This window comes from Balaenoptera acutorostrata, chromosome 4, assembly GCF_949987535.1.
Source record: "Balaenoptera acutorostrata chromosome 4, mBalAcu1.1, whole genome shotgun sequence".
In the NCBI taxonomy this organism is placed as follows: Eukaryota; Metazoa; Chordata; class Mammalia; order Artiodactyla; family Balaenopteridae; genus Balaenoptera; species Balaenoptera acutorostrata.
The window spans coordinates 63,540,975-63,565,566 of record NC_080067.1 but is presented as its reverse complement, the minus strand read 5'-3'; the positions used below and the strand labels follow the sequence as shown (position 1 = coordinate 63,565,566).

The following is a 24,592-nucleotide window of genomic DNA, read 5'->3' as shown; positions in this document are numbered from 1 at the left end:
GTATTTCCCATTTTTTATAAGTTTGATAACACCAAAACACAAAAGACGCAAACAAATTCCAACACAAAAGGCCCAAACAAATTCTAGCATCGATGCACACAAAACCAAGACAAAACCAACGGTTCCCGAATCAGGTAGACTTACCCTACAAAACCAACGAATTAGTTCCCAAATCGGGTAGACTTACCCTGCAAAACCAACAAACTAGTTCCCTACTGAACCGGTCCCAAATCAGGTAGAGTCTGATGACAAGTTCCCCCTCCAACAGGGTACCCCAATCAAACAAACTGGCTTATCCCGTAAAGGAAAAGCCCAAACTGAGAGGGGAATATGTTCCGGGGTGTGCACGCCGGAGCGACTTACCCTACAAAATCGAATTCCCCAACTAGCGACACAAAAGGATACACAAAACCAAAACAAGATCAAGACCACAACCAACGAACCAGTTACCGAATTGGGTAGACTTACCAATCTCTACAAAATCGAGTCCGTGGACTCGCGGAAGTTGGTTCCTTGCTTCAACTGCCAAGCGCTGGGGTAGCTGGTGCCGCTTCGGGTAATTTTGAAGGGAAAACCCTCAGGACAAATGGTCCTGGCGGCAGCCAGGGCCTTGCCCCAGTGTTCCCTGACCGGGGCCGGCTGGCCACGAGCAGCAAGGCTCCTGGCTGGCCAAGCCAAACTTGTTACCGAGTCCAAGCTTGCTCTGCTCGCCGCACAACAGGCCCATAAATCGGTGACAAGGTGCTGAGGCAAGGAATACGACTTTATTCGGAAAGCCGGCAGACCGAGAAGATGGCTGAAGTCTCAATATTTTAAATATTTTGACTAAATATTTTGACTAAAGTCTCAAAATAACCATCTTATCGGGGTTTGGATGCCAGTTTGGATGCACAGAGAGGGGGAGGAGATGAGGAAGTAAAGTAAAAAGGCCATAAGTTTTGCAAATATCACCTGGAATGGCCAGCCTCGGGGAGGGGATGTGTTCATTTCTTCTTTCTTGTAGCCATCCACAGTTGGAGAGGGTCCGGATGTTTCCCAGAACAAAGGCACTTTGGTTTAACATTCAGGCAGAGGGGCAGGGTCCCCAAGGCAGGCCATTATGTACAGACAGTATCCTTTTAGTGAACAAAAGCATCGGAAAGCAAAGGTTAAAGTAAAAGAAATAGATCCAACATGTAGTCAGATTTGGCTCTTCCCTGTTATAACTGTTTTACTCTGATGCTTTTACAAAATGAAGATCTTCAAGAAGATCCATAAAAAGGACTTTTTGACAAATATAAGTTTCTGATGACCTTTAGATCATACTACTAAACCAGGTAAGAAATTACAAAACTAATAGAAAACCTGATGGCTCCATCTAGATCAACAGGAATTAATCACATGGAACTGAATGATAAATATAATTTATAATTTTATGCCTTTTTGTCTGAAATATTAGTGGCTTTTAATCTTTGTTTTCCAGAAAAACTTTCCTCTTATGCTAACTATGACATACAACATGTTGATAAAGTTTACCTTTGTAAACAAAGATGAAACATTATCTTTTTCTCTCTACCTGATCCCCCCAGGATTTGGCTTCTCCAGCTGGCTTCCCTCTGGACTTGATGGCTTACTGCAATCCAGATTACAACTAGTTATACTAATCATGGTTTTAATTTGTTCTCTCTTTGTTGTTTCAAACTGCTTATGTTTTGTATCTCTCTGCTGTACTATGACCTTATTAATGTTACTAGCTATATTGTGGATATTCTATTTCATAAGATTGTTGTCTTGGGACTTCCCTGGTGGCGCAGTGGTTGAGAATCCACCTGCCAGTGCAGGGGACACGGGCTCGAGCCCTGGTCCGGGAAGATCCCACATGCTGCGGAGCAACTAAGCCCGTGCGCCACAACTACTGAGCCTGTGCTCTAGAGCCCACGAGCCACAACTACTGAGCCCGAGTGCCACAACTACTGAAGCCCGCGCACCTAGAGCCCGTGCTCTGCAACAAGAGGAGCCACCCAATGAGAAGCCCACGAACCGCAACGAAGAGTAGCCCCCGCTCGCCGCAACTAGAGAGAAGCCTGCGTGCAGCAAGAAAGACCCAAGGCAGCCAAAAATAAAAAATAAATTTTTTAAAAAATTAGAAAAAAAGATTGTTGTCTCTTGCATTACCTGACGTGTAAACAGGCCTCTGACAAAATTAATGGTGGCTAAACATCTTGAGGCCACTGATCACATATATAACTCTATATAGAATAACTGTACTAGTACAACTCTAGATATGTAAAGAACCAATAAGGGAAAACATTTCCTGGATCGTAATAAACTAGTAAGACAGATGATCCAGAGAATTTTAGGTTATCAACAGGGCCTGATCCAAAAATAGCATGTTGAATGGCCTGTCAACAAAATCCCCATCTGACCTAGGCATGAGATTTCCTAATACCGTGGGACAAATTGGTCACCAAATGCCCTCTAAACCTTGGTCGAATTTATGACCAAGAGGGGGTGCTGTGGAAGGGAACGCTGTCTGCCATTCCAGCTCTACACAGATCAAGCCTGCATCAGCCACTTCAGCTACCCCACCACGGTGCACCCTGCAGGTGTCTTAGAAAGACAGTTAAGATGCATATCTAAGGAATAATTTCAATGAGCCCAGACTCTTGCATCTTCCCCTGCATAAGAAAGTACTAAAATCATTAACTTGAGATGTCTTTTCTTTGTGATTAGCAGTAATCTTTTAATGTTCGACTACATGTTTTTCTTCCGGCAAAACACTCCTATATATCCTGGCTCCTTCTCTACCTCTTCAGAGCAGTTCCTCAGAGCTACAGTCCTCAGTAAGGTCCCCGCAGAAAACTTCACTTGAAATTTTCGGGCTGTGCATCTTTCTTCTGTCAACACCTGTAACCTCAAGGAGTCATGATCCTGATAGACACTAGTTTTATATCTAACTCAGCCATCAAATTATCTTTAGGTATCTTTTAAATAGCTTTTCAGATGCTTTTGAACCAGTAATAACAACTAACTGGTTCCCTAATTAATGAGTCAAAGAAAATCTGTAGTATGTGTTCAGTTTTTATGTACGTGACAGTCATCATTTACCTTTTTGAAAACTATAGTTCAACCACACATCATGACCGAAAGCAAACTCTAGATTCAGGAGTGCAGTTAAATTAATTTATATTTTATAAACCATTATAGCATCTACATCCACTTGAAAAGCAGTAGTTATCATGAGGCCATGACACGTTAGTCAGTCAGTCTACAGAGTGCTCAGAATACAGACACACCAAAAGACTCCTCGAAACCACCACCAAGACCCCGGGGCTCTGCAGCCTTCTGGTGAGACACCAAAACTGAGTTTTCCAACTGAATCTTCCTAACTTGAATAATGTGTTTCATAACCCACCCCTAACAACAGAAGGGAAAATGTCATCCCCAATTGACCAGCATTTGACTCACAAACACCCTATATCTTCAAACAGTCTCCACCCCCAACAGCTTGATTTCCCTCAGTCCTGCTCTGAGAAAAGACTCAGGTGTGTGGTGGGGATTGGGGGCGGATTTGGAGCTTTAAGAAAACTACTCAATTCCCAAAAAGAGAACAAGGAGGATTTGAGTAAATCAGTAACAGCTCAAGGCAGCTGATAACGTGGACAGAATCTTAAAAGCTCTACAAATTGCCTCCCCAGCCCCAGCCAGCTCGAAATTACCAATCCACCTGGACTTCTCATTTGTGTACTGCCTAAAACAACAAATATCAAACACTTCCCCCTAAGCTTAATAGTTCTCAGTCATCTATACTTCAGTGTAAATTAGTTTACTCCAAAGTGGCTTCCTCTTAACTTCCAAGAGCACCACTGAAAAGCACAGGTGCTGACATGGGGGATAAGAATGAGAGCCCTAGGACTTCCCTGGTGGCGCAGTGGTTAAGAATTCACCTGCCAATGCAGGCGACACAGGTTCGAGCCCTGGTCCGGGAAGATCCCACATGCCGCGGAGCAACTAAGCCCGTGCGCCACGACTACTGAGCCTGTGCTCTAGAACCCGCAAGCCACAACTACTGAAGCCCGCATGCCTAGAGCCCGTGCTCCGCAGCAAGAGAAGCCACTGCAATGAGAAGCCCGTGCACCACAACGAAGAGTAGCCCCCGCTCACCACAACTAGAGAAAGCCCGCACGCAGCAATGAAGATCCAACACAGCCATGAATAAATAAATAATTTTTTTTAAAAAAGAATGAGAGCCCAGGTGTATTAAGTACGTGTGTACTGCTTTCAAATAGACCACTGGGGCTTGGCTTCCCTGGGCGCTGCGCCTCTGCTCTCCAGATCCTATTCTGGCTGCATTCCTCAGGGAGCCCCACCACTATGTAAATGAAATGTCTCTCTGCTCCCCTTGCTGGAAAATCCTCAGCTGCAGCAGGAGATGTCTGCACCATGACAGCGATGAGGCTGAAGGGGCCAGCGTAGGTTCTGAGTAATCACAGACTAATCACATTTTAATTACGTTGGCAATCAGTGAGTTCTTAAAAAAAAAAAAAAATTAAACGCTCATTAACTGCAACACAGAAACAGAAATGATTTTGCAAATGACAGAAGCCCAGATAGGTCAGACTGATGACTTGATTTCCCACTTCTTAAAAATTTAAAAAACTCAACAGAAAGTTAAGTGCAGCTCTTAAAACAGGTAGGACATGACAATAAATAGAGCCTTCTGAAAAACAGGCTCCTGCCTCCATTCCAATTTAGAAAACTTGAAATAGGATGACTCAATAGGGGGCAAAGGAGAAAATGCAGTCCTCAAAATCAGCCAGACCTGAATTACAAGGTGGTCCTACCATAAGCAAGTCGGTAACCTTGTCAGCTACCACTTTCTCATCCGAATACCTTGCTGTAAGGAGCCAGGGAAAAGCGGTAGAGGAAATGCCTGGCACTTAGTAGACATTCAATAAAGGACAGCTACTATTTCACCAAGTGTTAATAGCACAAATCCTTTTAATCAAAGTAGATAACATTTAAATGAAAGAGTTTCATGCAATGACATTACTTCCTCATTCAAAAAGATGGCAATAGTAATTTTTAATTACATATTCCCTAAAGGAAGAATTTGATACAAGTGCTTCTTTAATCCCAGTCACTGTTTTTCCAATTCAAACACCTACCATGTCATTATTTTCAGCGTTAACCTGCTGGAGTGATGTCCCAGCGGCCGCGATCCTCCATCTTAAAGTAAGAGTAACCTAATCTTGCTGTTTAAAATGGTGGTTCTCAAATTTAAGCTGAATTAGAACCACCTGGAGGGTCTGTTAAACCACACCTCGCTAAGCCCGCCCCCGGAGGGCCTAATTCAGTAGGTCTGGGTGAGGTCCAAGAATCTGCATCTCCAGCAAGTTCTCAGGTGACGCTAATTCTGCTGGTCTAGGCCCACACTCAAACCATGGCTTTGAAGAGACCAACCCTTCCCTTCTCGGCTCAGACATGACGACAGGGGAGGGTACATGACAGACTCTCACATTCCCGGAACATCTGCTGAGAACTCTGGGACACGACTCTTTCTGCTGGAAAGATACAGTAGTAGGAGGCGCTGGCAGCCATCTTGTGGCTATGAGGGAGAGCCTGTCTGAGACTGGAACCAACCCCAGAGGCAAGAGATATACTCATATAAAAGGGCTTGAGTCCTGGGGTCAAGGGCATGCCCAGAGTCAAGCCTTTCTGGGACTTTCCAGCTTTTATATTACAAGACACCCTTTTTTGCTTAGACAAGTTTGGCTCAGCAATCCTGCTACTTACAAAAGAACCCTGAAAACACTGTTGTTGGTTTTACTTGGTTTGTCTGTTTTGGCTCTCCATTTTGCTCCTAAATAGAAATCACCTAAACCTTTAAATTGTCCTCATTACCCCCAAGTCAAATGTCCAAGCCAATTCACCAACCAAAATAAAGGTAAAAAACAATGTTTTGGGAATGCAAACACCTACACAGAATACAACACATCTCCCGGAGTGGAACCTATGAATTTAATGTAATTCTAATCAAATCCCTGGAGAATGGCCAATTACAAGACCAGGAACTTTCCAAAATTCAGCAGGAACAATTGAGAAAATATAATGGGGAAAAATGTTATTCATAAGTAACACAGAAAATGTAATTCTGAGAACTAAACCAGAAAGGCAGAAGACGTTTATAAAGAAAACCGTATAGCTCTGCAGGGGTGGGAGAAGGGGGATACGAAGCAAAGGAAAAGGGTAACATGTTTCTGGCCACAAAAACTCAATATTGTAAAGCTACGAGGTTTTCCCAAACTAATTTACAGTATTTGAAACTCTCATACAAATCAATAAAAAAAAATCTAAAAACCTCAATAAAAATGGGAAAATGGGCAAAGGAAATGAGGAAGCGATTAACACAAGAAAAACAACAACTAGGCAATAAAGATATAAAACACATGAAGAGTGCTCAGCCAACAGCACTGTTGGGAAGGACAGGGCACAGGAGCACAGGGCTGTGTTTTGGGCGGGGCTGGGGGTGGGGAGGTTGGTGGTGGGATCATCTGTATTCACATCTCAAAAATACGCAGTTTTGACCCCAAAACTTCACTTCCAGAAAACTACCCTAAAGAAATAATAAGGGAGAGCTCAAGAATGTTCATTACAGCATTAGTTTTAATAGAGAAAAAAGGAAGGGAGGGGGTGGAGGAGGGAAGAAATGAAAGAAACTGAAAAGTTGAACAAATGTTTATCACCTGAATAGAGATTGAAAGAGGCATTTGTTGTACTTCTGTGAACTGCATTCATCCTCTAAGAAATGTGTTATTTAAAAATCACTGCCATCACCTTCTGAATGTGCAAATAACCCCATTATTTAAAACTCTTTCTGAAATCATCTTTTATTTAAACAACAACTAGGCTGATTAGGTATATACATTATGGTACAATGGAATATTAATATATGTTCAATGACCTAGATTTACATAATGTACACCCACAGTTACAGAAAGAGCAGGCTATAAAATAGCATGTATAGTGTAAAGTAGATACGCCACAAGGATATCTTGTACAGAACAGGGAATATAGTCATTATTTTGTAATAACTATAAGTGGCGTGTCAGCTATAAAAATACTGAATCACTATGTTGTACACCCGAAACTAATATAATATTGTAAATCAACTATACTTCAAATTTTTTTAAATAGCATGTATAGAATAGAATGCTATATTCTTATAAATATACATTTTTATATTCATTTTTATATATTTGCAAAGAAAGGTCTAAAGAATATACACAAAACATTTAACAGTGACTGGGTTATGACTGGGTAGCAGGATTGTAATTTTCGTTTTCCTCTTTTCCTATATCTGTATTTTCTCCAGTTGCTAAAATTATTATACATCCTTTTAATTATAGGAAAAAGAAACAACATAAATGTTAATTTTTGTAAAAGGAAAAAAAGTGACATATGAGTTCAGGTGCTAATGCAGCAAAGTACAAGAAATCATCTTTTCCCTTTCCTGTGAAAGGCAATAGAATAGAATACAGCAGTACACTGCTAATTCCTCCAAATGGTACTTAGTGGAGGTAATTTAAAAAACTACCCCTGTGACCACTACCACCTGGCATTCATTTAATTCTTCATTCAGTCATTCACTTGCTGATCACCTCCCATGGGCCAGACACACAGCTGAAAGGTTACTTTAAAAACGTCTGTTCTTCTATAAAATCCAGTGCAGAATGCATTTGGTGAGTTAGGGTGGTTTATGCTTTTTTCATAATTAAATTTTTCACCTCCTACTGCCCTTAGATTCTGCATATCCCATACGTGATTTCTCATAGTGCATCACTGTCTCCTTCCCCACCCTCACCCATAAGTGCCGAAATTTGGGAGCGATGAGGAGTAAAGCCATAGAGTTTGGCCCAGAGTGCCTTTAAATTCAAGGGTGGTGAAAAACATCATCATGACATCCTATTCAAGGATGCAACTCAAAACCCAGGAGTATCTGCAGGTCACCCTGAGTTCAGTAAGCCCGAGGAGAGGCTGTGGCTGTTTTGTATAATTAATGACCTTCTCTGAGAGAACGGTTGGTCCCTCCAAGCTCCATCAGAACACAGGAAACCCTAATGATCAGACTCTCCTTCCCTCTGCAGCCAAATACCTTGGCAGCTTTACAGCAGCCCCATCTTGTGGTGTATTCCTTCTGCAAGAACTCACCTTCCCTAAAGAAGAGTCCATTACTGAAAATCAAGGAAGGAGTGAACCGATGGGCATGTAACACATAATAAATCCTGCTCGTGAATTATTGAATAATGCTTGTCCGTAACAGCTTTTAATGTCTCAAGCAAGCCAATGATTTCCGAAAAGTAATACAAGACCCTTTAGATGAATGTGGAAGTCGGGAGAACTACAGCTCCTCCTTTTCTAGTCTAGTTGGATTAAAACAACTTCAGTGAAGAAATTTCTATTTTATAAAAAAGAAGAAGAAAGTTTCCCTCCCCCTCTCTGTCTCTAGAGCTATATCAATACATATGCGTTAGGTCTGGTAAGACCATTAATGAGTACAGCTACAGCCATACGATTATAGGAGCAAATGCTGTTATGGTAAATTTAATTAAATCCAATTATTATTTACTTGGTACTTTCTATGCACTGGACACCACAAGCTTTATAAAAGTAAAATAGCCTCTGTCCTCCATGAGCTCCCAGTCAGCTGGGAGACACAGGTATTCACCCAACTAATTTTATCTCAAGATGAATCTGATACCTCTAATAACAGAAGAACAAACACTACGTTACAGTGGCTACAGGCACAGGCTCCACAGGCAGGCTGCTTGGGTTGGAATTCTGGTTCTACTTCTCACCAGCACAGTGACCTTGTCAAGTTACTTTGCCTTCTCTGCCTCAGTTTCTTCATCTGCAGCATGGAGATAATAATGGTACCTACCTCATAGGGTTACTGTGAAGATGAAACGTGACCCAAATGGAAGGATTGTTAATATTGGTATAATTACTACCAGCATGTGAGGTAAGGAGGGACCAATTATGACAAGAACCTGGGAAAGTGGTCCAGAGAAATGGAATCTGTGGCCAAGTTGTGAATAACGATGAGGATTTCAGTGTGCCGTGATGGGAAAGAAGGGGCAATTCGCAGCTAAGGATCAGCCTGAACAAAGGCCTGGAAGTAGGGAGAAGAGGGTTGAGGACAGATGAGTAGGCTGGAGGTGTGGCTACCATACCAGGCACGCAAGCTGTAGGTCTGGGGGGTGCAGAGGAAATAACACTGAGAGCCAAGCAGGCTGGGACCTGACCGGAGGAGGTGATGGCTGCCGGGCTCCGATTCTGTAGGCAAGGACAGCCCGAGAAGCAGGGTATCACAGTGGTGAAGAACACGGATTCTGACTCTGAATCTTGGCTCCACCTCTGAAGAGCTATGTGACCTTGAGCAAGGTTACCTAATCTTTCTAGGCCTCTGTTTTCTCACTTGTAAAATGGGTGTGGTGAGGATTAAATGAGTGCTTAGGTAAAGTGCTTAGAGCCCTACTCGGCACAGAGTGACATATGTAAGTGCTTGCTGATGGAAGGCACCCCTTGGGCCTAAGGCACCTCTTCCTGCCATCCGGACAGCCCTTCAGAAAATGATCAGGAGGAGGTATGAGCAACGACAGGGTCAAGGTTATAAGACTGCTGTTCAACTCTTCAAAAATATCACCACGAAAATAAATGCTCTCTTTTGGACAAAAACGTTCATGGGCCACGATGAAATTTCACCTCAAATGATAGACAAAGTCAGAGCTGGCACTAAACTGAGGCACACACACTACCAGGTGACACGACTGAGTCTGCCCAAGACTTCCTCAGATCACCCTGGCCTATGCAAAGTGGCCAAGTGCACCATTTATGAGAAGCTGGGATCTGTGCTAACTTTTAAATGATGGCAAAGGTTTTAATATTCAGGAGTGGGAGGGAAGGGCACGAACCGAATGTACAATCACGACTGCTCAGACAATCCCTAAGTCAAGAACTTACTTCCAGATCCATCCTTGACTCTAGGTCCTTCAGGCTTGGCTTCAGAAATAATGTTTGCATTGGCGTTATTCTCCATCTCGATCACAAAGTCACTGTCTTCCTCAAACTCAGGGTGGCTAAAGATCCAATCCAGTGCTCTTTCCAGGTTACTATTCTAATAAAACAAAACATTTTTACGATGTATGCAGTCCCAGGCCCTCATTATATCCTGACCATTTGAACCAGGATGTCAAGCAGATAGGACAGGAGGCTTGAATTCACTAGTCCTAAGTGCCTCTGAGTAAGAAGCTCTGACCCTGCATATGAAACACACTTTCCGTGGACATTCTGCAAGTCTCCCAACCGAAGCCTGTAACTGGATTCGCTGGAAAACAGCTCACAGCAGCAGGTCAGCACTGCAAAGCCCATATCAGTCTTAGCTCAGCATTTCTGTGGGCTGATGCCGATAATGATGGGAGGCAAAATGCCAAAGAGAAAGGCATCTGTTTCAGTGCAGCCCTTTCCAAAGCCACACTAATTGCACACGCTATCTTCTCTACCAATTGTATTTTGTGCAGATAACCATGCAGGGTAGAGGGAAGCCAACATGAGTACTGTGTCAGAGCTCCTCTCCTAAATGTTGGCAAAGTGGTTGAATTGCAGTAGAGACAAGATTGATGCCTTGATTAATGATGACAACACTGGTTAGTTAAGTTACATTGTTTTAAACTGAACTCCATGTAATTCAAATCAATGGACCAAAAAAACATTTCTGTCTTCTCCCTTTGTGGTATCACTTGGTGAGTTAAAGAATTTGTTTAGATGTAGTTAGAATCTCCAATTAAACAGTCAAGCAAGTAAAATAATTGGGACATAAGCAAGTACCCTGCGTACAACAAACTCTGGTTGAGACATTTCAAGCATTTTAAAGGGAAACAGATTTTTCCAGCCACACTGCCCGGAGCCAGGAGACAGCCACTGTGACCTCAGCAAGCAACCAGTCAGGATAAGCAAGAAGGAATTAGGGGCAGATATCCACTCAAAAATGGATTATGGTGTGAAAAAAAAAGTACTTTCCCTCAATACTAAACAGCTATCTGCACTGCAAAAGGAAAGGTTCCGTCTACCCTCCCGTTTCCTGGTCCCTTCTTTCCTGATAATATCAAGACTTCACAAGTACCTGAAAAACCTTCTTTCTCTGTAGAGAGAAACAAAAGCAGAGAATTCCAAGGAGACTTCTCTATGAGGACTTTTGAGAGACATTGCTCCAAGGTCTTGGTATCAGAAAAGCACAATTTCTCCTAAAGAACTGCCTTATTGAACACAGAATCTCAAGCATCCCTCTTTGCTCTAAGGCCACAAGCAAGCTCCAAGTCAAGTCTCTGACCTCATGCTAATAAACATTAAGATGATACAGAGTTTCTTTCAGTTAGGTCAACTTGCCTCCAGTGTATTATCTCCCCCTCCTTTTTAAAATATCTCCTTATTCTTAAAATCTCTGTATGATTCCCTCAATCATTTATTTTAGCTTTATATATACTACACACAAATAAAAATCTTTGTGGGGCATGGTGGGGTATAGCATGAGACAGACATGATTCAAAACGATCAAAGGACATTGGCAAGTTTCAGTTGCTACTGACAAAACACAAACTACCTCCAACAAGAAGGTGTTCACATACAGTCTCCCAGGCTTACCGTTGCTCGTAGAGCCTGAAGAGCCTGATTTCGATGGAATCCCATGGAGGTAATGAGAGCTACAGTTTCCTCCGGAGGTTGGTTATCCAATCCAGCAGAGGCTCCAGCAGAAGCTGCTCCTCCATAACCCGGCATGGTCAGCGGCTCGGCAAAATCTGGGGAAAATAATCACACTCAGGCCCTTTTCTTTTTTGGGTCTTGAAATAAACAACATTTTAGAGCTAAGAAGAAAAAAATACCTAAAGTTAAAATAATCAAGACAGTCTGGTACTGGCATAAGGATAAACATATAGATCAACAGACCAATCAAATAGAATTGAGAATTCAGATATAAACCCACATACCTATGGTCAACTGATTTTCAACAAGGCTACCAAGACCATTCAAAGGGGAAAGGACAGTCTTTTCAACAAATAGTACCAGGACAAATCCACATGGAAAAAATTAAGTTGGACCCCTACCTTACACCATATGTAAAAATTAACTCCAAATGGATCATTGGCCTAAATGTCAGAGCTAAAACTACAGAACTCTTAGAAGAAAGCATATGAGAAAATCTCTGTGACCTTGGGTTAGGCAATGGTTTCTTAGGTACACCAAAAGCACAAGTGACAAAAGAAAAAAACAAACAAATTGGACTTCATCAAAATTAAAAACTTTTGTGCTTCAAAGGACACAAATCATATATCTGATAAGGTACCTGTATCCAGAGCTCTTAGAATTCAACAATACAAAGACAAATAACCTCATTAAAAATGGGCAAAGGATTTGAAGAGACATTTCTTCAAAGATACGTAAATGGGGGGCTTCCCTGGTGGCGCAGTGGTTGAGAGTCTGCCTGCCAATGCAGGGGACACGGGTTCAAGCCCTGGTCTGAGAGGAACCCACATGCCGCGGAGCAGCTGGGCCCGTGAGCCACAATTACTGAGCCTGCGCGTCTGGAGCCTGTGCTCCGCAACAAGAGAGGCCGCGATAGTGAGAGGCCCGCGCATCGTGATGAAGAGTGGCCCCCGCTTGCCTCAGCTGGAGAGAGCCCTCGCACAGAAACGAAGACCCAACACAGCCATAAATAAATAAATAAATAAATAAATAAATAAATAAATAAAAATTTTAAAAAAAGAAAAAAAGATACATAAATGGCCAATAAGCATATGAAAAGACATTCATCATTAGCCATTAGGGAAATGCAAATCAAAACGACAATGAGATACCACTTCTCATCCAATGGATTGGGTATAATAAAAACAATAATAATGAGGGTTGGTGAGGATGTGGAGAAACTGGGACCCTCATACATTGCTGATGGGAATGTTGTACAGCCACTGTTGAAAACAATTTGGTGGTTTCTAAGAAAGTCAAACGTGGAGTTACTATATGAGACAGCAATTCCACTCAAAAGAAATAAAAACATGTCCACATAAAAATCTGTACACAAAATGCTTATAGCAGCATTATTCATAATAGCCAAAAAGTGGAAACAACCCAAATGTCTACCAACTGATGAAAGGATAAATATAGTACATCCATACAACAGACTATTATTCAGCCATAAAAAGGAATGAAGTACCAATACATGCCACAACATAGATGAAACTTGAAAGCATTATGCTAAGTGATAGAAGCCAAAAACAAAAGATCTCATATTGTATGATTACATTTATATGAAACATCCAAAATAGGCAAATCCACAGAGCCGGAAAGTAGACTAGTGATTGTTGGGGACTGGAGAGAGCAGGGGAAATGCGAAAGTGATTGCTATTGTGTACAGAATTTCTTTTTGGAAATTAACTGGTGTTGGTGGCACAATTCTGCGAATCTACTAAAAAAGACACTGAAATGTACACTTTAAATGAGGAAATTATATGGTATGTGAATTATAGCTCAATAAAGTGGATAAAAGTAAAAGCTAACTAAACAGCCCCTATTTCTTCATGCACATTTTTCTATCTCAAGTCCTCCTCATCTCTTAGCTAGAAGTTTATCCCATATCTTTCCCAATGGTCTTTTTGCTACTGAATTATACAATTTAAAAGGGTGAATTAATCTCAACAAAGCTATTATTTAAGAAAGGAGGAAAGACAAAGATTGTGACTTTGCTACATGGGCAAAATAACCATCCCCCGGCCTCATGCAGCAGATTATGAGCTGAAAGGTCATCTTCTGGGACACATCCAGAGGACACAGTAGGACCAAGGCTTAACATCACTGAGGATCACATCAGACTCCAAAGCCATCCCATTTTCTGACCACCTACCTGGCTCTTCCATGTGAACAATGATCCAGTTGAAGGCCACTTCGGCTCCCATATTTCCAGTAAAATACACAGCCTTCCGACACGCTTCCAGAGGGAAACCCATCTCGGCCAGCTGCATCACCGATGACTCATCGATGTCCGATGCTACAGAGCACACAGGATATTCTGGTGTAAAAACGTCAACCCTATTTCTTCTTGTCTTAGCTTCTCTTCGCCCCTTAGCCACATGCTACCCAAAGAACGGGCTATTTTGTTTAATATGTACATGGTGGTTTAACCATGTTTTGTTTTAAGCCATCCAAATATTAAGCTATTTGAGTTGAGTTTCTATCTTTGACCTAAATAGGAACCATGGTAATTACCTGAACAATCCAAGCACTGAAAAACAACTCTCTAATTTCCTATGGGGAGATCTAGTGTATTCCCAGAACCATTTCAGTCTCTTACATCACTCTCAAGACCACTACAGCAGCCTCTCCTATGGACTGCTGAAATTTGAGACTGAAATTTGAAGAGAAAAGCATTATCTACAGGCCAAAAAGCCTATTTCTTAAATCTCCCAGACGGTTATAGCAGGCCTTTAGATATATTAGCAATCAAAGGATGTAATCAGCTCTGAGAAATGGAGAGCCCAATGTTATGATAGAAGGAAAGAATGTGTTTGTTAATTGTATACATTTAAGATATTAAAAAAGATTGCTTTACAAACCTAACTTCGGCTTAGACACAGGTTTTGTTTTCTTTTCACAATAATATAGATATTGGTAGAGGTGTGTGTTTATCGATACACAGACATAAATATAGGTTTGTATGTGTATGCACACATATACATGCTTGTATGCATATGTATACTTGTACATGGGTGTGTATGTATGTCCGTGTGTGTGTACACATACACACCTACAAAGTGCTCTCAAATTATACCAAAGGTGAGGAGGGAACAGGAGCACAAAACATACCCCTTATGTTTTCCATGTCCTGAGGTCTGTAATCTACTGAAAACTGCTAAAGACAGCAATCAGTAGAAGAACTGAAGAACAAGAGGCATCTGTTCTACAAAAATTGTACTGAAAATGTATTTACCAAAGTTCTCTCTCAAGAGGATACACAAAACATCCTATCAAGATAAAATTTTAAGAAAGCAATGATGTAGGAAAACAGTGATTCCCCAACTGTGTTCTAGAGAATCCTAGTGTTCTAAGAGAGATGTAATTACTGAACCACAAAACAAGGGACTTCCACGGTCAAATAAGTTTTTTAAACCTGCATTCTCAATTCTCTCTAGAAATTCACAGTGTGCATTAATGTAGTGAAAATTCTAAAGTCCTACAATAAAGACTCCTGCAGTAGGTTGGGATTAACACATACACACTACTACATATAAAACAGATAACCAACAAGGACCTACTGTATAGCACAGGGAACTATACTCAATATTTTATGGTAGCCTATAAAAGAAAAGAATCTAAAAAAAGAATAGATATATATATGTATAACTGAATCACTGTGCTATACACCTGAAACTAACACATTGTAAATCAACTATACTTCAGTCAAATAAAATATTAAAAGTATTTAAAATTTTAGTAACAACAACAACAAAAAAGACTCCTGCGGTAAAGAAACTATGAAACTCTTTCTACAGAATACTTTTCAACACCTTGTAAAAGACCTGTTCCCTAGAATGCAGTTAAAGTAATGCAGCTTAATAAATGTATGCATGTATATAATAGCATATTAAATTGAAAATGTATAATTCCATTTTGGGGAAAATACAGTGAGCCAGGCACAGGGAAAGAACAATAGAAGGACAGATGCCAAATGTTAATAGTGGTTATAGATGAAACCAGAGATGACTGTTTTCACCAATCCATAATTTCTACATATCTTTTCACTTTGGAATAAGAAAATAATCAAAGTTATTCCTTCTAAATATCTGAGAAAGGTAGAATATAAATGTAAATTAATCCAAGATAATACTGTTTTCTCCTGCTGAACATAGGTTATTGTTGATAAGACAGCAGGCTTAGATCAGGAGGAAAATGGAAAATGGCTGAATGCTCACAGTCAGACAGGCTCTAACACAGTTCCAACCACCCATCACCTCCCCTGGGGCAAGAGCCTGGAGGCCGGCTCTCTGCAGGGTCAGGGGCATCGAAACCCCTCACATTCCAGAAAAGGTCGAGTGACGTGAAAAGCATGCTTGAAGCCTAGCCCTGGCTCTGGTCCTAGCTCTGAACCTTCCTAGGTCTCAGTTTTATCCTCTATAAAAGGTCACCTAGTCTGCCCTTCTTTCCATGACATTCAAACAAGAATCTGGGCTTTGTATTAATAGTACAGTTAAATACAGTTGAAAGAATTTATGGAGTAATAAACTCAACATAATTCATGGTAACCATTCAAAAATATTGTTATCATTACAATCAGATTATTTACAGAGGCAATGGTTTGCCCATGACCCTCGCTGACCCTAACAGCCTTTCCCAGCAATCAGCAAATCAAAATTGACCCAAGAAAGGAAATAGGGAGGTCTAAGCCATGTGATCAATCACGTAAGGCGTTTGCAAAGTAAAACACTTGAACTTCTAAATTAACAACAGTGTCTCCAGAAAGGCTTTGTAGACAAAAAGATTCAGAGTATTTTGTGTTACACATTCCTCCTTCCTGCTAATTAATATCTAAATATTCACTATATATAGCTTATTTTTTTCATGTTCTTTAGAAAATCAAGAGTATCAACTCTCACAGGATTAAAGAACTAAACGACTACAAAATTAACAAACAATCCGATGGAACTAACACCCTTAAGAGTATTAATTAATACGACCATGTCCTGTCAGTGGTGTACCTTCATTACGTGTCCAGAAGCAGGAGTGGAAAAAGTGACAGGCCACTGTGCCATCACTGCAGAAGGAGGCCTACTCGTGGCCAAAGAGGGAAGAAATGGCATCATTATCCCCCGGTCACACACGAGGAAACTGAGGCTCAGAGAAGTTAAGTTAATGATTCTAGATCACACAGTCACAAATGGCAGAGCCGAGATTCCAGCTCAGGGCTGTTTCGCTCTCACACTAATGTTCACTCTTCTGAACCACAGAGCCACCGAATCACCATGTCACTGGTTTAGATTTGCTGCTACCTCAACTTGCAGACCAAGGACTGTGCCCACCGGAAAAGCTGCACATACACACGTACAGAACAATGCCCCTTTACTGAATCCCACAGATAAATGAGTTAGACCGGTAACAACGGTAGGACACTGAGAAAAAAACATAAAAGATACATACGGTCTATCAACTGGTTCATCAGGCGATCTGGAAATTAAAGGAGAGGGAGGGAAGTGAGACCAAACCATGGCAAAGTGTTCTGGAGAAAGAAAAAGAGTTAATCCGGAGCACTCGCTCACCACTCCCCCTTGAGATCCCACACTGTTGTCAGCCTCTCTGTCCCCCCCCACCCCCGTCAGACCACCCCAGCCTGCACGACATAAAGTCATTCCAGGAAGGAGGGAGAATACCAGGTTTCAGGCATTTAGAGCAGATAAACATGATGCTCTGCTGATCATCTTTTTTTTTTTTTTCAAACATCTTTATTGAAGTATAATTGCCTTACAATAGTGTGTTAGCATCTGCTTTATAACAAAGTGAATCTGTTATACATATACAATATGTTCCCATTTCTCTTCCCTCCTGCATCTCCCTCCCTCCCACCCTCCCCATCCCACCCCTCTAGGTGGTCTGATCATCTTATTGAACTAAATAATTTCTCTCCCTGTACTTCAAAGAACTCTGTATAATTACAAACCAAGGATTCTGTTACTGAACATGAGAGAAAGCAGGAGCAATGCTAATAAACCATCTTGTATGTCTCTGACGCTCAAGACTGATCTCTTCTTTCTAGAACCTCTTTAATGAACCACCTGTACCCCGCATTACCCAGGTTGCCCCACCTACAGGCCCCTTCCCTGCTCTCTGTCCTCTGTAATTTAGCATTTACAGAAGAATGTAACACAGGTGCCGATTTTGAATCCTATCTTGCTCCTCCTGGATTCACCTTACCCCAACATGGTCACCAATAATATACCCTGCTCAGCTGATGGAAATCCTGGGGTGGCAGGGCCCCGAGCCATCTGGCACTATTAGCTAATGTACCTAATTAACTCATTACGAAGGTGAACAGTAAACAGGTGGGCAAACAAAGCCAGAATGAAAGTGATTTCACCAGAATAACTGAGCTAATAATGAAACCAAGATTTCGCCACGCTGCTCTTGGACTCACAAAGGCAATTGTTTTTTGCATGTCCTTTTCCCTTTAAAAGTTAAGCATTTTGAACAAGGACTATTTTAAGGTTCAGAGAGTAAGAGAAACTCAAACCGCTCCCTTGCTATGAAGCAGTGACAAAGATGGGGAGGTGAGACATGGGCAAGATTTTTAAAACCAACACACATGGTTGAATTTCCCTTTTCGGTTCTCTAAAGGTACTCCAAGAAGGACACAGCTCCCCCAGACGAAGAGCCCACTGAAAACACACCCCTTCTCTTCCCCACAGGCCCATCAGGGGAAAGAGGGAGGCAGGGAGGGAGGCAAAGTCAGAGGCAACATAACCTAAAAACTCTCTGGAGATTTGCTGCCCTCTGCTGCCAGTGATTTCCACGGGCCCATTTCGGCCACTCAGGATGGGTCTCTGTGCCTCTTCCCATGACTACTGTAAGCTTACAGTTGCAGCCAGGCTTCACTTCTGTGTGTCCACAGTGGGTTACAACACAGGAAGGCACCAAGGGACAACGGAGTGGTGGAAAAAAGGGACTATTCCAGCAGAGGAGGGTGGAGGGGTCGAGAAGGTCCTCCTGGCAGTAGATGGTACCTTTTGAGTCAGGAATAACTACGGGGGGGCTGATGTCCGGAAGTTCCTCCTCTCCTGGCTGTAACCCCCTGGCTCGGAGATGGTTAATATCAAGTAGGTCTGGCATATCAATAGAAACATCTGCAAAACGAGAGAGATTATATTCACTGGGCTCTCCAAATACCCACAATCACCTCCTAAATCCAACACCATTAACTCTATGCACAAGTGTCTAGGCAGAGCCAAGGGATGCTTTACAGTTCCCTGGAGTAAATCACGGGGCCAGAAGACTCATTGAGACTGATAAGATTTTAATGCAGAGTCAGGGGAAACACAGAGGCAGGGTTTCACACTGAACAAGAACAAACGAGGGAAACCAGAGGTTAAAAACTGGGAGCCCATAGAGCACCTGCAGACACTTTCTGCTTGATGTTTTTAAAATGTTGGCAACAAATTCCAATTTTTAAATCGGAAAATGTAATTCAGAAGTCCAGATTTCCAACTCATTTTGAAAAACAAACACCTGTAGCAGTCTCACGCGGCAACAACCGCCTGGGGCTGATCTTTAGCTCCCACTCTAGGGCACCGTGTACCCTCCGTGCCCGTCCGTCACAGACCTACCACTCCCACGACCCTGAGCATCATATTTGTGCTATTCTGATTCTTATGGCAGAGGAATGTTTTCCTAATCCACATCTTCATGCAAAATGGGAAAACCCAAGAAATACCAAGACTGCTATCGCTACCTGTTTCTTACACCCAGCCTACTTCTTTCATTTACATTATCACCCTGTTCTCATTAGGCATCTGAGTTTGCAACCTGTAGTTTATGCCTTTTCTCAGATCATGATGGGTACTGTGATTATTCTGCCTAAGGTAATAAAGAATGAAGCTTTAAAGAAATTAATTGAACCTCAAGTGTATTCGTCTTGAGGAACATTTTTTTTTTTAACTTCTCAGCCCAGTTGTCATTGTGTTGACTTACTCAAATACAAACTGTATCAGTCTAACAGCCTGTTGAGATTTAGTACTGGACACATTCAGATATGGTCATAGTGGAAAATGGGTTCAAATGTTGGCGGAGGACATGTCTCTCAGGCTAGCAAACAGAACCTGAAAATATTATCCCCAAAACCAATTATGATGCTAGGTATGTAAATCCTATTTTAAAACAACCACCCAGAGAAAAGGCTTAGTTAGAAAAAAATTTAAATCTCAGCAGACAGCAAAATCAAACACAATGTCTGACCAACAAAATCAATACAATTGTCCCTCAACAGAAAATCTCAGGTTCATTAAAGAAAGCTTTGAGGCTGCTTTAATTTCAGCAAGACTGTGAAATCTGATCTGAGTTTTTTATCCTTTACCGATATTCCAAGGACAAAGAAAAATAGGAAAACTGTTTCCAAAGCAGTTCAAAGTCTTTAGAAGTCAGTTTTCTCTCTCAGGTCCAAGGAGGAAAGGCTGAGTGACAAGCAGCCTGCCCTCTGCTCTCCTTCCTGCCCACAAAATTATTCCACCAGGAAGAGCAGGATAAGCTACAGGCTCACAGGCTGCTCACCGTTCACAGGCTGCGTAATGCCGCATGGAAGCAAGTGCTATGCAAACTGTTAGTGCCAGAGGCTTCTGGGAAATCACTCCCTCAACTTTACATTCTTTTTACTTATGGCCTTCAGATGAGCAGATGAGTGCTTAATTAACCAGCACAGGGACTGACTGTTGTTTTTTAAGTGCTCAAAAACATAACAACTTTAAAAGACTGGCAAACAGTCTGAGGTACTTGCTTGAGAAATCGGAGGGTAAAACTGTACATCCTTCCACGGCCCTGAGGACAGCCTAGGAACACCTTGATATTCGATGGAGATGATGGAGAAAATGTTCCTCTGCATTGTCTGGAAAGCTAACCTCTAACAATGGTCAAGGGCCTTTAAGATTAGCAAGAAGAAAGCCCACTTCAGCCAAAGTCACGTCCCTTTCTTGACTTTTTAATACAACTGACTATACTCATGTTATTATTAACAAAATGCGTATGACTTAAGCAAATGTCATGAGCCACACCTGCCTGCTTCTGAGGCAGAGGCGAGATGCTGAGAGTATATTTTCAATTACTTGCACCTCCGAGCGTGGTTTTCGGACCAGCAGCACTAGCGGCATCAGTATCACCTGGGAACGTATTAGAATAAAGCACCCCTCCCCCACCCCCCACCCCCACCCCGAGACCTGCTGACTCAGCACCTGCATTTTAGCAAGATCTGTTAAAGTTTGGGAAGCATGGTTTGATAACGTCAGGCTCCTGTTTTCACTCTTAGAATCTGGTCATTCCAGAACCCATTATTAGAGGGATGGGTTAGCCTGTGGCAATTTTTTTTTTTTTTTTTTTTTTACTATCAGTGCTTATCATATATTCTTATCTTTCAAAAGAGAAAAGTGGGAATCATGGAAAAAGAATGAAATGAAACTGTTTCTGGCAGCCAGCCACATGGGCTCTTTCACATGCCATGTTTTTCAAATAGCTAATCTGACGTTTCAAGCAAAAGCATGCAAAAGATACCTACCAAATTTTTTGGGAACCCAGTCAAGACCAAAAGTGAACTTCTTTATCTGCACTACCAAGTATTCAGGGAATGAGGCAAAGCGAGATGTTCTGGGAAACACAAGGGGATTAGATCAATGAAACAAGGCAATAAGAATTATGAATACAGTTCACGAAGCATCAAAAGCTGTGTCTGAGGCATACCCGGCAGTTCCAGCGGCTGCACTGAAGAGGAGGAACACGCACACACACACCTGAGTGGACACACACTCACCACCTCACCGTTCATCCTGGCCTTTTCACGAGAAGAAAATGTTTAACAGAGGACAATGTTGTCCCTGAGGATGATTCTGGGCACGTTGCAAAATTATTACTTTTACTTTGCTGTGGCATTTCATATTTCTGAAAACTGGTTTTCAACCGTAAACATTTGTTTTCTTCTAAAACCCTTGCTAGAATTTAGTATATGTATTTGTAGGTGTGTGTGGGCACCTGTGCATTGTGTTTGTGTATCAGGTTTGAAAAAGCTCCCCGAGCAATCCTGACACACCCCCAACCTGCTCCCACTAAGAGTCTCTATCTGGTAGCACAGAGTTGCCATAAGGAGGGTTTATTGGAAATTTGGTTGAGGCTGACTATTGGAAATGCCAGGGCCTCATTAAAATACTACTGCACCTAAAATCCATGGCCACATGGATCCTAAAGGTGTGTGTATATGTGTGTGCATATATATATATATATATATATATATATGTATATATGTATGTATATATGTATTCTGGGGTATCTAAAATACCTAAATCTGGGACTTAAGTTAAAAAATTAATATATATGGTCAATATCTTAAGTTTCCCTTCAGACTTTCAGGAATGCTTAATTGCCTGAACTTGAGTTTGACAATTTTATGCACAAACTATTCAACTTATACACCAAATTCATGCCCCAGTTCCAGCTCATTCTCTCCACATTTATTATCTTGTTTATAACAACCATTTCCATTTAAGTGTCAATGTGGGTACAGTAAGTATATGGAAAAAAGAAAATCAGCTGTAGAAAGATACTATAGGTACCTTTTAAAATTAAAGATTCTAGAACATGCTCCCTACAAACTCTACATTTCAAATCTAGTCACTGCCTTCTACGTGACATGCATCTTCCCAGAATTCAGAAAACAACGCTAATGCATTGCTGCCCCCTAGTGTACAAGAGAAGCCACGGTTCTGAGGCAGAGGACTGTCCAAAAAGTGTCAAAAAGCTTGGATGCTACTTAATTCACTCCAAATTTGACCATCTTTGAAGCTTCATCTTCACATTTACAAAATAGATTTATTAATAATTTCTACCTGCCAGGGCTGTGCAATGTTGATGAAATGACATGAAACCACCCGGCACACAAGACTGTGTTGTGTATATCTAAGGAATCAACATGATTATTTTGTCATGAAAGAGCTAGAATCCACGAGGCCCTGGACACTGACCTGGTTTGTCACTGATCTGTATTTTGCCCCAGGCAAGTCACTTAACCTCTCTGGATCTCAAATTCTCCATCACAAGGAGGGTAGAAGGGTACAGGCAATAATATAAGGGAGGTCTTCAAAAACCAGGAGCTTAACTATCCTAAGAAGCTGATCTATCATTAGCCTGCCTCACTCTCCAGAAATTATATATTACCTCTAATTAGGTTTTCCTATCTTCTGAGAAGCAGTAATATCAATAAATTATCATTCTTAAATATAGATGAATCCTCAGTTTCACCAAAAACCAAGAAACTCCATCTGGTATTTTCAACCACTGTAAAAATGTCCTCTCTGACCCCTTCCTCTTACCACATTCACTTAAAAACTGGAAAATATATAATAGTGAAATCAACCAAAAGTCATCAGTAAATCAATGATTTCCAAACTGTGGTTCAGGAGCCCAAAGACTCTTGCAGTTGCTCTGCAGTCAGTATCTAGGTGAGGAATCAGCTGGTAATACCATGGGGTGGGGGGCTGTGGAGGGAACTCGAGGCTGGTCGGCTGGGGGGACTGGCGAGGGATCATTTAACACATCACTTTGTTATGGGTAGCTACCAACCTAAGAGTACCAGAAAGCAGGTTAGATGGTGCCCACATTATATTTACCCTATTGGGTAAACATTCCTTATTCATCTTTGTAACCTGTATAGGGTCTTAAGTTGAATCACACATGTAGTGACCGCTCAATATAAATGTGTCCAATCTCAAAATTAATACTTGGCATTCATTAATTAGAGGCTTGGGACATCAAGTTTGTTAGTTAAATCCAGCCAAGTTATAAATTATGTACCACTTACCCTCTTATTCCTAAAATTAATTCCTGGAATTAAAATTTTTCTTGAAAAGTTATGTATTTAATAAATACCATTAGAATATAAATCATTCAAAAAGGTCTAGACAGACACAGAGCAAATTTACCTCAAAGAATTGTTACGGGAACTGAGTTAGGACATAAAGTGCTTAGAACTTTATGTCCTAAGTGCCTGACAACAATACATTATCTATTGACAACCTATTATTATTTAAAATATAACAATTGTTCACTTATTACAATTCAGGCAAAAACATTATGAAAGCCTTAAGAAAAATAATATATAAACTGTCCCTCTCCCTGAAATTATTGACTATTTTATTGAAAACCTGGTGGCTAAAAAAATACAATTCTATCCTTTCCACTAAATATGTTGAAAACATGATAATCAACCACAGTCAAATTGTACAATCCAAGGCAAAAAAAAAAAAGATAAAAGTAATGTAATAACAATTACACTATATATTTACTCCGCCAGACACTGTACAAAGCATTTTATGTAGCTTATCTGTCTTAATCCTCACCTCAACCCTATAAAGAAAGTTCTATTATTATTCCCAGTTACATGTAAGGGAAGAGGCTTGTGGAGGTGAGGTCACTTGGCCAAGGTCACATACCAGTAAGTTCTATGCTGAGGATTCAAACACTGCCAGCCCTCCTAAAACTTGTGCTCTGGAACCCCATACCATGCTTTTCTCTTCATAAATGATAAAGGTCAAGACAAAAATCTCTCCCTGTTGACCCTTAATCCATGAGTTGCTTGAGGGGAGGAACTAGGTCTTGTTCAATTCATTGCCCAGAATATACTAGATGAGCGATAATATTTGCTGGGTGAATAAAATTTCCAAACACATTATTCTTCCCAGTCACTGTCTGTTCAGGACCAATTAAGGGAAGGCTCTTTATGTCTGGCTCATACTGACCCAAGATCTACCAAGAGGACATCTTTTGCCTC

General features: G+C 41.2%; 1 protein-coding gene across 3 annotated transcripts in view; it reads right to left on the bottom strand.

The window, feature by feature from the left end:
* The window catches only part of USP13 (ubiquitin specific peptidase 13), a 120,970-nt gene that overhangs the window by 16,843 nt on the left and 79,535 nt on the right, over positions 1-24,592 (bottom strand). For 2 of the 3 annotated variants that reach the window (XM_057545872.1, XM_057545873.1), the window contains exons 14-19: positions 21,332-21,420; positions 18,798-18,917; positions 17,221-17,247; positions 13,934-14,077; positions 11,680-11,834; positions 10,003-10,156 (exon numbers count right to left, since the gene is read on the bottom strand). In XM_057545872.1, the coding sequence (XP_057401855.1) occupies positions 10,003-10,156; positions 11,680-11,834; positions 13,934-14,077; positions 17,221-17,247; positions 18,798-18,917; positions 21,332-21,420 (689 nt within the window). Of the gene's footprint in view, positions 1-951; positions 1,116-10,002; positions 10,157-11,679; positions 11,835-13,933; positions 14,078-17,220; positions 17,248-18,797; positions 18,918-21,331; positions 21,421-24,592 lie in introns of all 3 variants that reach the window. The other variant, XR_009008228.1, reaches the window with a different exon arrangement.